This window comes from Hemitrygon akajei, chromosome 13 (genome assembly GCF_048418815.1).
Source record: "Hemitrygon akajei chromosome 13, sHemAka1.3, whole genome shotgun sequence".
Classification (NCBI taxonomy): domain Eukaryota; kingdom Metazoa; phylum Chordata; class Chondrichthyes; order Myliobatiformes; family Dasyatidae; genus Hemitrygon; species Hemitrygon akajei.
The window spans coordinates 89754932-89769075 of record NC_133136.1 but is presented as its reverse complement, the minus strand read 5'-3'; the positions used below and the strand labels follow the sequence as shown (position 1 = coordinate 89769075).

Sequence of the window (14144 nt, the reverse complement as noted above, 5' to 3'; positions counted from 1 at the left end):
GTGTGGAAGTTTGTAGACCATACACATATTAGCAGAATTGCGTGGAAGACCACCAAAGGATGCAGCCGGATATAGATTAGTTGCAGATCTCAACAAAAAGCAGCAAAGTCTCAGAAACTAGCCTCCAGGGATTTATCTCACTGACCAGAATATCACATCTCCCCACTAAATAATGCAGATTCCACCTCCTCCACATCAGTCAGCAATGACAGTGTCCAGTTGCAGGGAGGAACAAATTGACAGCTTTCTCTGTTCGAAGATTTACAGACCGAATTGAGGCGGCAAAGTCCAGCGTTCCCAAGTGGCAGAACCTGTCGTTCAGATGGAGAGTTCAGCGCTGGGCCAGATCGAAGGGGTTAAGGTGTGGGGCCCAAGCCAAGGTGGGTTTGGCTCATATCGCTGCCCCACAACATTTACTCAGCTTGGCTCTGAACGATGGGACTCTTGCAGACTTCAGCTCAGAAACACTACTTGCCTGCTGTTACTGTTCACACATTGGCTGTTTCACAGTCATCTTTTAAACAGGCTATTTTAATTTTTAATATTTTTAACAGATATGATGTGGTACATCTTTAGTGGGGGTCTGTTTCGTGGCTGCCTGCCAGGAGATGAATCTCAAGGTTGTATAATGTATACATACTTTGATAATAAATGTACTTTGAACTAGAGAGTATAGGTTTACGGTGAGAATAGAAGCACCTAACAGGAACTTAAGGGGCAGCTTTTTTTTTTGGGTGGTACAGTCAGCCCTCCTTATCCGCGGGGGATTAGTTCCAGGACCCCCCGTGGATACCAAAATTCGCAGATGCTCAAGTCCCTTATTTAATATGCATCAGTGTGGTGGTCTTTAGGACCCAGTGGAACCCCAGACTTTATTTAACATGTCTCCGTGCGGTGGACATTAGGACCTGGCGGTGCAGCTCTGAATCCGCAGTGTTTCTGTTCACGAAAATAATCATGATCGCAATTGAAAGTAAGGTGGAAATAATAAAGCGATCGGAAAGAGGTGAAACGCCATCGGTCATTGGAAAAGCGTTAGGCTACAGTCGGACAACGATCGGAACAATTTTAATGGAGAACGTGAAAGGCCCTGCCCCGATGAAAGCTAAGCAACGCAGTGGTTAAATTATTGAAAAACGTATGTTTCTTAAGTGTTTTATATGCATGGAACGGTAAAATATGTACTATATACTAAGAAAAACGTTTGACTAACTGACACTAAATAATACCTGTTCCGACTTCAAATCTGACTTAAAGACGGACCCAGGAAAGGAACTCATTCATAACCCGGGGACTGCCTGTACTTTTAAGTCATTTCTAGATTACTTATAATACCTAATACAATGTAAATGCTATGTAAATAGTTGTTATACTGTATTGTTTAGGGAATAATGACAAGAAAAAAATAGTCTGTACATGCTCAAGCAACGAGTTCTGAACAGAGAACTTCCGGGTTTTCCCGATCTGCATTTGGTTGAATCCGCGCATATGGAATCTGCAGCTAAGGAGGGCCGACTGTATTTACATGAAATGAGCTGCCCAAGGAAGTGGTTGAAGCAGATACAACATATATACACTTTAAAAAAAGACAATTGGACAGGTACATAGATAGAGATTTAGAAGGATATGGGCTAAACAAGGCCAAATGGTATTAGCTTGGATAGGCATCCTGGTTGGCATAAGCCAAAGAGCGTGCTTCAGCACTATATGATTAACTCCCAAGTCTTCAATCATTCGACAGTTTAAAACAAAAGCTTAGCACTGAAAAACATTCTAACCAAATAGTATCCAAGTGTGGTAGTCTTAAATGAATACTAAAATTGCAGCCATCTGGAATGCTCAAGATCTATTGACTGCAGTTCCGGTTGTAACCAGGTGGTGGCGCGAGATAGCGATCATAAAAAGCAAACTTGTGGATAAAATGCTAATTAAAATCGTAAGAAACATTGTCCTTCTTCAAAAAAATTGCAAACATGTTGAAATAGCACAAATGCAAAACAATTAGCTTAACAGTAGTTATAGATTATAGTTTAATATACTGTTTATTAATGATATTATTTGCATGGTACAATATTATTGCTCTAGCTCTCCTTCAAGCTATGCATACCGAAGCAAGCCTCATTTTTGTCTTTAAATAACTTTACTTACAGGATTTACGTCCAGATAAGTTTCATGGTCAGCTTTATTTGGATGCATTCCTTCAATATCATCAATATATTTTTGATCTGCCTGGTAAAAGTGTGGAGAAGAAATAATAATTGGAGCACCTGTTGCAAAAGAAAATAATGTTTAAGAGTCCTGACAGGAACCGTACAATGTTATGTGACTTATTTCATGGATGTCTATGTAGACTACGCATTTCAGGTTGTATACTATATACATACTCCAATATTAAGATGAACCTTAAAGGTGGAATGAAACAAGGTGTTGAGAAATCAAAACTCATTTATATGGAATGGAAACAACAAATATTAGAAACCCTCAAAAAACTGCAATGGCCTGGCCACCAGCAGCAGTTGAGGATGACTAATGTGGGCCTTGTGGATTCCGCTACAAGCGACACAGGTGGAAAACTTACAGCACACTCATCTGGCCACTAAACTTTTCTGGGTTCCTAAAGACAACCACAATTCACAGTACCACCCCAAATGTTCCTTCCTAGTTTGAGTATAATAGGCAAAGAATTCCCCGAAATTTCCCTTCTTCAAAGCTTCATGAACACTCTCACATCGACAGCATGCAACTCCAGTCCATGTGCTCACTCCTTGTAATTTAACCTTTGGGTCCAGTACTAGGGAATTTGCACTGCACTTCCTCCAATGTCGGCAGCACCCAACCGAGATGTGGCTTGCAGAACAATCCCCGGTATTCTATGTGGTAAACCAGAGGCATGTCCCACTCAGTGTGATTTTTACCCATCTTATTTTTTACCTCTGTATGAAGGTGCCATTCCGGCAGCCTGTTAGATTATCTTCAGTACCTGGTCATGGTGTTATTAATCTACCTATATAGATCTTCTAGCTTCCTTGCAGGACCTCCAATACTTCTATCTTTTCACAATTTAGAAAGTACTGATAAATCCATTTTGGGCTTCAAGCAGTGATCTTGCATGTCTACATTAAAACCCATTTGCTACAACTTCTCTATCGGCTCATCCTATAACCTTTAGGTATAGTTCCATCTGCACTACTTAAAATATTCCCTTTGAGTCATGAAAAATTGGAGATATGCTTCCCATCAGACCTGCCAAGCTATAAATATGACAAATAATTGTGACAAGAGGTTTATTTTTGGATTCCACTTGTTACATCCTGAATGGTTGAGTATATTCTCCCCACTTTCTCCCAAATGCACCAAAGTCACCAAATACAAACTTCAATATCCACATGCCCAATGACGATTCTTGCACTTATTCCACAGCCACTGTATCTTTCAGCGCTGTAAATGACGCTTCTCAGCAGCTCCTTTCATCTTCACATTTCTCTAGTCATTTGTCCTGATGGTGAAAGCCGATGTCTCTTTATTTTTAGCACCAAAGCAGCAGGCTGGTCCATGTGTGAACATCAGCTGTTTAAATGCCTGCATTTCGCTTGCCATTTGATTTATTAATCCCCTTAAAGGTTGCCCATCTGCGACATCCTCGAGATGCAGCAGAGGATCCCCATCCAAAAATGCCACTGCATGTTTTCCCAGTAACTGGTGTCTGCCCTACTGAACCCTTCTTTCAGAATCCTAGCAACTGCTGTCTTTTTCAGAAAAAAAGGTATAACTGCAAAGAATATTAAAGTCCTGCTGGAAATTCAGAAAAACTGGAACACAAGTTAAAGATGTGCATTTAAAAAACATTGCAATGATAGCACTTCCATCATTTGTTCCCGGAGCTGATGGAGGTGCGGATTAAATCCTCATCTACCACACAAAACCTCCAATTGTGCGGAAGCACTTCAATACTCAGGGAGTAGCAGTGTGGATTTACTTTACAAGTTAATTCTGGAGTACATTACAACTTCATAATCGACCATGATAAAAAAAATAAAGTTCTACAAAACCAATAAAAGTCTTAAGCAACACACAAGGTCTAACAACTCACTGAAGGTCTCGAATCCCTCCTGCACCACTGAACTGAATGCCAAGTATGTCACTTACCTTGCCTGCATACGCTTACATTCAGTACACCGGCTCCCAGGCAGTTGCCAGCAGGAACACAGAACCCAGCATTTGCAGAACTGTTGTCAAAAACTTCGCTTGGGATCACGAATCGAAAGGCTGGTATCCCTTTAACACTGAGCTCCTGCTCAAAAATGCCATAGAGAGATCTGACAAAATGAAGAGAGTTACAAATCAGATACTGGCAAAGGGGCTAAGTCATTGCTGACCACAGACACTGACAAAGCTTCAACTAGCTTCCACAGTTCTCAACCATTCATTCTCAGAAGTCTGCAGTAGACTGAAACACTATTGAAACTGCAACTCTACTTTTTAATCTTTTTCTCTTCCCTATGCAGTCCATTTATTTTTGTCTGCCCAAATTTTCTGACTTTTCTGCAAGTTTCGCCTTTAACCCTGCATTGGTCTGGTGATTATGAGCATCTGCCATAACGGTAAAAACTTGTTCAGGCAGGCAGGCAAGCATCCATCTGGATGCTGCAATTTTGTTCACACTCACTTTCATTCCTGACTGCAACTCAATTGTGTTTCTGTCTGCTGTTTCTATTGATTTCAACTGCTCTTTTAAATGTATGTTGTGCTTTAGTTAGGAGCTGTTTTAGAATGCTTTCTTTGAAGATTCCATAAACTAAATGATCTCTCAGTGTATCATTAAGTTCATTACTGAATTGACAATGCTCAATTTCTTCAATTCAGCCACGAATGCTGAAATGCATTCCACTTTTTTTTTGATCCTGCATATTAAACCTAAAGTGTTCAGCAATCAATGCTTTTAGTTCTAAATGTTCCTGCATTACTTTCATGATGTCAGCAAAACTAATTTCTTCTGGTGTGGTTGGATCGGTTAAACTTCCAAGCAAATTGTATGCCTTTAGCCCAATGCACTCAGCAAAATTGGCACTTGCTTCTCATCGGCCATTTCACTTGCTTCAAAATACTGCTCAATTTGCTCAGTATACAACACCTAGTTATCTCTTGTGCACTCTAATGCATCAATCTTTCCAATGTAGCCAGCCATTTTCCCTTTTTTAAAAAAAATGTTTATGAACCTGTGGATTTGTCAATTATCTGCTTGTTTTAAAAATAACTCTAGAGTCTGCCCTTCTAAAGAAGCCCATGCTGCATAGTTTTTTTTTTAAAAAAACTCTGATGTCTTGCTGTGTTTAAACAGGTACCGTAGATTCCGGACTACAGAGCGCACCTGATTAAAAGCCGCTGGCTCTAATTTTAGAAATAAAATCAATTTTTTACTTGTAAAGGCCGCACCGGATTTTAGGCCGCACCGGATTTTCGGCTGCAGGTGTCCCACGTTGTAATATGAGATATTTACACAGAAAGATATTACACGTGAGGATTTTTTAACTTTTAATTAAATCCATATGGTAACAAAAACAAATACATATTGCAAATGCTTTTTTTCGAACCGTGCCCGTAACGCGGCTACTTTTAAATATACGTTGCGTATACTTCTTTACTGAACAACATTCCAATATCTCCTAACGACTGGTAAAAAATATATATACTGCAGCCTACCAGGAAAAGTTATTGATCGCCTTTAACTTAAAAGCAGCGTTTTGGCTCCGCCGCTCCCCCCCTCCTTTCCGTTTATCGCAAACTGGTATCCCACAAGACGCGGCGAAACCGGGTGTGACATCATAGCATCCCGCGATGTAGTACAGAAAACAAATATAGTTAAAACTCTTCTAACTTTAACTAGAAAATGAATTACTAAGCGAAAATATTATAAACTAAATAACTGCCATAAAGGCAGCACAATGCTTTTCTTCGAGTGTTTTCCATGTTGATGAGGGTGAGTACAAATGACTGATTTACAATAATTTAATTGTGAAAGTGCGCTTGATTTATCATACAATTTCATTGGACCTCTGTGAACTACTCATCAATTTTATTGGTCTACTGTTACGAGGCAAAATGTTTACGAGGCGGCATGAAAAAAAATAATGCATTAGCCGCTCCGTATTAAAGGCCGCAAAGTTCAAAGCAGTTCAAAATGTGGGAAAAAAGTAGCGGCTTAAAATCCGGAACCTACGGTAAGTACTAGTCTCATGTTTGTTTAAAACTTCCTTTAAGTGAGGAACACAGGTATGACGGGGTGGCTTGATGACGTATTGCATTCACGTACTTTGTAAGTATAACCATAATGAATTATGGAAACAAAATGTTTAATCAAACAGTTTTTTTGCAATGTTACTGATATATTAAATACACAACAGATGGTACATTGAGGGGTGGCGCTTGGAGGAATATGGGCTCAATACTGGAAATTGGGACAAGCTGGATGGAAACCATGATCAACAGCAATTGATTGGGTCTGTATCCTATGACTGTTTATGTACTCCAGACATTAAAATCCACAGCATAGATCTATCACTGTAAATTGACTAACATTCTGAGACGTCTGGTGAGTCAGTACATTAAACAATTAATCTTACCGGCAAAGATCTGAAGAGAAGAAAGCAAGTGTTTCATTTTTCAGTATTAATGGGTGGAAGGAGGTACCATCAGTGCCATTGATCATATTGCACGTGTCCGTTGTCCACCAATCCAAGGACCTAATTTTTGGTTGAGTCGGGATAAGGAAGGAAGCAAAAAAAAGATTTGCATTACAGCTACAACAATATTATGTTCAAAAGGAACAAAACCACTAAGAGACAACTGAACTCTACACTTGACAACCTGCTTTCTCTATCGCATGTGTAACCTCATCCAGTCAGCTGAAAAATAAATGCATCAGAAATCACTGTGAATAAATATCCTGAAATCCATGTTAAAATCTCTCAGAGTGCTAATTTGTTAGTTTCATTTCTTCTTACATGCTCCATATTAAACTAGTTAATCCATTTACATGTTAAAAGGTTTCAGAAAGGCACATTTGTTTTGAGTGAAATACCTTGATTGCAATTAAATATTAAAAAAACACTTACTGGCTGCCTCTCCATTCTAAAATTCGAGTAAAATTTTTATAGTTCATCTTTCCAGTGAGAAAGAGATAATCACCATCATCTGTTCCATTCATCTAAAAACAATGCACCAAAAAAAATCACTGCAAATACATAAATACACTGAACACCATGTTAGAACCTGCTGAAGTGTTACTTTGCTCATTTAATTTATTCCTATGTGCAAAATATTATTAAAATACCAAAACTGTTACATGAACAAAGGAATGTACGGATTCAACTTTGTGGACATTTGACTTAAAACACCCACTTGCCATGGAAGTATTAGAGCAAATCATTTTTTATTCTTTTAAACCAAAAGCTGCTGTGGTGAGATACACTTACTGACAGTTCTTGAATTCGCATCAACCTTCAAGAAGGAAACATTACTTTACCTGCCCCCATTAACGATCGTCAACCATTTTGCTTTGTAAACCTGGTAGTACTCCAACATCCACTCAGCGATCACTTTATTAGGTACACTGGCTCATTAATTCAGGTAACTAATCAGCTAATCACGTGGCAGCAAATCAATCATTAAGAACATGGAGAAGTGGTCAAGAGATTCAATTGTTGTTCACTAAACATCAGAATGGGGAAGCAATGTGATCCAAGTGACCGACCATGGAATGATTGATGGTGCCAGACCTGGGGGGTGGGGGGCTCAGAGTATTTAGAAACTGATCTCCTGGGATTTTGATGCACAGTCTCCACAGTTTACAGAGAATGGTACAATAAACAAAAACAAAAAAATCCAGTGAGTGGTAGTTCTGAGGGTGAAAATGCTCGAGAATAGCCAGACCAGCTCAAGCTGACAGGAAGGCGGCAGTAACTTGAATAACCACACGATACAACAGTGGTGTACAGGACAGCAACTCTGAATGCACAACACTTTGAACCTTGAAGTAGATGGGCTACAGCAGAAGACCACACTGGGTTCCACTCCTGTACCTAATAAGGTGGCCACTGAGTGTATGTTAAAATTCTATTTTCTTACAGGACATTGCTCCCTTAATGCTAATAGAAAGAATGTTTTCTCAATAGCCAAGTTGTTCAGTATGTGTTTTTTTTTAAAGTAGTGAATATTAAGCAAACAGGCAATCAACTCAAGTTTGTGGAGTTGGGACAGGTATGATTTTGCAGGTAATGGGGTTAGGGGTGCAAAACAGAGGCCGAAACAAAATGACCAACCAACAGCACCTGAAAGGAAAGATAGCCAATTTCTGCATAACTGCATTTGAACACTTGCTTTTCAAATTATTCTAACTTCACAGAATACTCAACACTTGTGTTTGTAGTTTTCCATAGTCTACTGCTACCCCTCACCTGGGCCCGAGGACAAGAATATCTTACCTTATTGTAGAGGCCGAAGTATTCATCAACATCACTTAAGATGTAATGAATGACAGTAAGTACTGGATCTTTGTAGCCCCAAAGTAACTCGTGTACTGTTCGTGTTGTAAAAAGACTCTCTTTTTCAAGCATTAGCAGAGCCTCTGCCAATAAAATTCGATAACTAGAAGATTTGGCCATATTGATGACAGTCTATTTATAACAAAAAAAAGAAAAGACATGCTGATCAACACATACTCAAGGTTTGATGAAGATTTCCAACATTCACATATACAGGTGGCCCCCGTTTTCCAACATTCGCTGTTACGAAAGACCTACATCAGTACCTGTTTTCGCTAATCAAAGAGAATTTTCACTTTTACGAAAAAAGATGGCCGCTTTATACGTGTGTTTATCCCGAGAAAGACTACCATTACCGTGAAGCCTTGTGCGGGCAGTTGTGTGCGTATGCATGTACGTGTGTACGCATGTACATGCCGATTTTTTTTTCTCCAAATCGATTTTGGCTCGCTGTCTTCCCGATTTTGATAAGTGAAATTACACCATACATACAATACTTCTATTGTATATAGGCTGTGTATTTATCATATCACTCTTGCTTTTACTATATATTAGTGTTATTTTAGGTTTTATGTGTTATTTGGTTTGATTTGGTAGGTTATTTTTTGGGTCTGGAAACACTCAAATTTTTCCCATAAATTAATGGTAATTGCTTCTTCGCTTTACGACATTTCAGCTTACAAACGGTTTCATAGGAACGCTCTACCTTCGAATAGCGGGGGAAACCTGTATATCTACAAATAACTTTCCATCTATATCGTTCAAAAGTACAACAGTTTGAGCTCACACACGATTCATCCCACAACTACATGACCCAACTACCCCCATAAACTTCAAGTGAGCTGGAGCTCTGAGCTGCTGCTGCAGCCATCTCAAGAGACCAGGTGGCAGATACTGGGACTCACTTTGAAAAAGGCACCACTGTTCTGTACTCGCAGGTGTCAAAAAACTTCCAACACTTTTAAATGCTATGGCAAGACATTTAAAACGGTTCAAAATTTACTAAAAAAAAAATTTGTAACAAGACTACTTGAAACAACTACTTCAGTTTGAGAAAAAGCTATATACAAAAAGGTACCTCTTCAATCAAGGCTGGAAGCACACACTCCAGCCATTGAAGCCAAGTCACCAGAAGAACCCCTGTGTAGGATATTCACATCAAGTCCAGTAGTGGTGCTGAGGGTCCAATGTGGGGGTACCTGATGTTCAACTGGTTTCTAAACTGCACCCAGCAATGGCTGGGCACAAAATTCATATTGTATTTAATTGATATTTCTCTTATGGAACTGCCAGCAGAAGAATGCAATCTGGCCCTTTGGGAAAGCTACACTGATATCCTGCATCTTGTGGCTGCTAAGGACTTGGGTAGAAGACTACAACCTCAAGAGCAAGGCAGAGAGAGAACAAAAGCTGATACCAGTTTGCTTTCCCCCTCGTTGCCCTACCCCAATGTTGTCCATCCTGCCGTTCAACTGTGTCCCCTTCCATCTGTTGAAGATGCAGAGGCCCACTGTGGTTACTGTAAGAGGATTGATACCATCAAGCTCATGGGTGTACATTTAACATGTGTGCCTCACAGTCCAGCGGCACTCAAAATGAGCCTCATTTCAGGCTGACCATATGCATTCCAGTTGAAGCAGAAAGTTGGAAAAAGCAATTGAATTTCACTGACACAAGAATTTGGCAGGTGTCAGAAAGGACACCCAAAGCTCAGCATAGCTTTGGCCTTTTTAAAAAATATACAAGTTCAGACCTGGTACATTATTCTGACAGCAAAAATTATGTGCAATATATTTAAAACTGTTAGCAAACTCAGATGGTTATTCATAAAACTCCAAGGGTCTCAATGCACTTTTCAGTCAAATTCATAAACCCCAGATAAAAGGTGATGCAGCAGGTCAGACATGAAAACACCTTTTACTTGAAAGCAATTCTCAATTCTAATCCTACACAGTATGGTTTGATAATAAAGAGCTTATATTAACACAAGCTGGCAACTCACCACAACTGGAATATTCACAGTCCTAATCAAGTCAACTTCAGGATCTCCTATTGATAACTCAGGAACAAACACGTACGTCTTTGGGGTAACGGCAGACACAAGATTCCCATCATCCGTGAATGTTACATTTTCTTTAGGTTTGTACTCCCTGAAAGATACCAATGCTAGTCATTAACAAGCCAAGGAATAAACTCAGAGTACACCAAATGGATAACTAGCAAAATAATAAAAATTAGCCCCTGTCAATACAACCCCAAATGGGTAATCACAAATGAAGCTGTATGACCCAAGAGGCAAGAGAAAGGATACTTCATATGCTGCCTTTAACAATTTGTTGACACTGTAAAATATTACCCAACTTATAAATTAATTTTGAAGTTCAGTTACTGTTTTGCAAAACAAACTGATCTCTCCACAAACAGCCTTGGCATAAAAGGAATAGTAATCTGGTGTGGTGGTGATAGTTGAAAGGTGAGTAACGGGTAATGAACTGGAAGAGGTCGGTGCCTCATTGTTTGCAAAAGTCAAGTTTATTTTCATTTAACCATATATATGTATATAACATGTATAACCATATAACGTATATAGAAATGAGATATTTCTTCAAACCAAGGTGTAAAGCACAGTTGTATAGTACACAACACATATTACACACAATAACTTAAGAGGGCAAGGATAAAATCTACAGATGAATCACACACAAACTATAGTGCATAAATTAAACATTGTAAACTGTACAACAGATTAACCAGTGACCCTTCAAATACAATGCGGCAGGGAACGTTCAAAGCCCTAATGGCCTGAAGGAAGAACTGTTCCTCATCCTGACCATTTATGTTTTTATGCATCGGAGTCTCCTGCCTAATGCTAGAAAGTCAAAGAGGATGCTGGATGGGTGGGCGAGATCCTTAATAATACTACCAAGGGACAGCGTCCGCAGTGCTCCTGATCAATGTCCCCGATGGATGGCAGGGAGACCCCTATGATCCTCTCAGCTATTCTCACAAGCCTTCGTAGGGACTTCCAGTCCGATGCTCGACTGCTCCTATATTAAACGGAGATGCAACTTGTCCGGATGCTCTCAATGGTGCTCCTGTAAAACACAGTAAAGATTGGAGGGGTGAGGGGAGCCTTGCTTGCCTCAACTTTTTCAGGATGTGAAGGCACTGCTGTGCCTTCTTGTTCAGGGAGGTAATATTAAGGGACCAGGTGAGGTCATCATGATGTGAACTCCCAGGAACTTGGTGCACTTAACGCTCTCTACAGAGAAGCCATTATTTGCAAAGGGGATCCTGAAGTCCACAATGATTTCCTCGTTCTTCTCACACCACTCCACCAGCTGCTCCACTTCTTCTCTGTATCCCTTCCCATCATTGTTGTTAGTGAGGCCAACCACCGTTGTGTCATTTACAAATCTGAGGACACGGTTTGAGCTGGATCCTGTAATACAGTTGTGCATCAGCAGTGCGAACAGCAGCGAGCTGAGCACACAGCCCTGGGGAGCACAAGTGCTCAGCGTAATGGGACGAGCTATGTTGCTGCCCTCACGGACTGACTGTGCCCTTAAAGTCCAGTATCCAGTTGCAGAGAGAGGTGTGAGACCCAGAAAGGACAGTTTCCATGGTATGGTGTTTTAATGCAAACTGAAGTCTATAAACAGCAGTCTGGCATAAGGAATCCCATTTTCCAGGTTACTAATGGCCACCTGAACAAACATGTAGGATTATCAATTAGTGTTTCATATGACTAAATGCAGTTTATTGCAGAATTTAGGATAAATAGAAGATCATACAAGGATAATGGTTAAAATCAAGATTACACAGGTTTTAAGGAGAAAGGAAGCAGCTTTAGAGGGGACCTGATGGACAAGTTTGTTTCTCCCTGCACATGAAGAGTGTCCGATATCTGGATCACACTGCCAAAGGAGGTGATGGCCTATGAGAGATTTGGCAGACGCTGGGAATCTGCAGCAACACACATTAAATGATCAGGGAGAATAAACAACCAGTGTTCCAGGGCAAGACTCTTCACCTGGACTGGAAAAGAAGGAAGCTGAAGCCAAAATAAGGTAGGGTGAGGGGTGAAGCATGACTGGCAACTAGTTAAGTAGGAAGGTAGGTGGATGGAAGAGGGTACAAAAGGGAATTATGTGAGAAGCTGGAAGATGATAGGTAAAGGGCTGAAGGAGGAAGACCGACAGTACCACAAGTTCGAGAAATCAGTGTTCTTTGTCAGATTAGAGACTACTTCCATGGTGAGGCTGGAGCAAAACCTCATTCTGTTTGGGTAGACAGACATTTCAATGTGAGGATGGGAAATGGAATTGAAGTGGATGGCCACAGGGAGATTCTGGCTGTTGAAGAGGGTGGAGCGAAGGTGCTCAACTGAGCGGTCCCCCAGTCTGTGTCAAGTCTCACCGATATACAGAGACCACACCACTGAATCACAGGTGAAGCAGTACTGCCCCTGGAAGGGCTATTTAGGTCCCTGAATGGTGGAGAGAAGTGGCATAGAGGCAGGTGTAGCTCTTGGCACAGTTGCAGGGAATACTGCCAGGTGGGAAACTGGTGGTGAAGGATGGGTGGACAGAGGTGGTGTGGAGAGAGTGAGGTCCCTCCCTTGGGGAGCGTCGACTATGGACGCTGCGTTCCAGCTGCCTACACGATACACAAGCTGGTACAGAGGTCAAGACAATATCATATGGAGAGTAAGCTGTTGCCCATGTAGAAGTCTCCTCCTCTCCACACAGCTGATGAATCCAAAGGAATACAGATTCACATCAGTAGCATTGCAGGAGTTGCCAGTCAGCGTTGAACTCAACTAGGACTCCAGCTTTGGATTTCTCTCTCAGGTTTTCCATGCGTGGGTATAGCTGCAAGTTAGTGGAGGTTTCAGGTCAGTTTTTCTTCTCGATGAGCTGACAAGTCCCAGCTGTCTGAAATGACTAGTTTCAAAGTGCCAGTGACCCATCTGTGCCCCTTCTCTTCTGTCAGTAGAAATGGTTCTGCCAGGCTTAGTAGCTGAACCACACGTGAAGGCTGGACTTAGTTGTCAGACCAAGATGCATTTCAGATGCATTTAATAGGTAGCGGCAATTTTGTCCCCTTTACCATCGCCGGCTATAACAACCTTAAGGAAGCTGGAGAAAGTCATTCCTGTGGGAAGCGTGGGGCAGGTGAAGAGGAAAGGAAAGATGTACCTGGTGGTGAGATCCCTGAGAGGTGGCAGAAGCCAAAGGAGGCCCACAGTACAGAACCATACGAATTGTGTTTAAAGACACTTGAATAGGCAAGAAGAGTATGTAGGAGCCATGTGTTCTGTGTTGCACATTTATTGTGTTTTATGGTAACTAGTCACACAAGCGGGGGCGTGGCAAAAGTGAAGGAATAAATTACATATTCATACTTATTTAATGGTGGTTTGTAGCTTGGGACCACGGAGGTCACACCTTTGCTGACTGCTGAGAATGCTAGATAATGCCTAACTATGTTTTTGTTAATTGCCAATAAAGGATCAAAATAAGGAATTCCACTCACTGGAACAATCACTGGAGCTGTGGGCATGTCACGCAAGTATAACAACTGCCTGGGGTCACAGGCTGG

The 14144-nt window shown here is 40.9% G+C and overlaps 1 protein-coding gene across 2 annotated transcripts in view; it reads right to left on the bottom strand.

Annotated features, from left to right (window-relative positions):
- The window catches only part of LOC140738054 (lysosome membrane protein 2-like), a 54135-nt gene that overhangs the window by 19715 nt on the left and 20276 nt on the right, over positions 1–14144 (bottom strand). For both annotated transcript variants that reach the window (XM_073065060.1, XM_073065061.1), the window contains exons 3-8: positions 10543–10690; positions 8481–8672; positions 7113–7204; positions 6621–6740; positions 4147–4316; positions 2149–2267 (exon numbers count right to left, since the gene is read on the bottom strand). In XM_073065060.1, coding sequence (XP_072921161.1) covers positions 2149–2267; positions 4147–4316; positions 6621–6740; positions 7113–7204; positions 8481–8672; positions 10543–10690 — 841 coding nt within the window. The remainder of the gene's footprint in view (positions 1–2148; positions 2268–4146; positions 4317–6620; positions 6741–7112; positions 7205–8480; positions 8673–10542; positions 10691–14144) is intronic.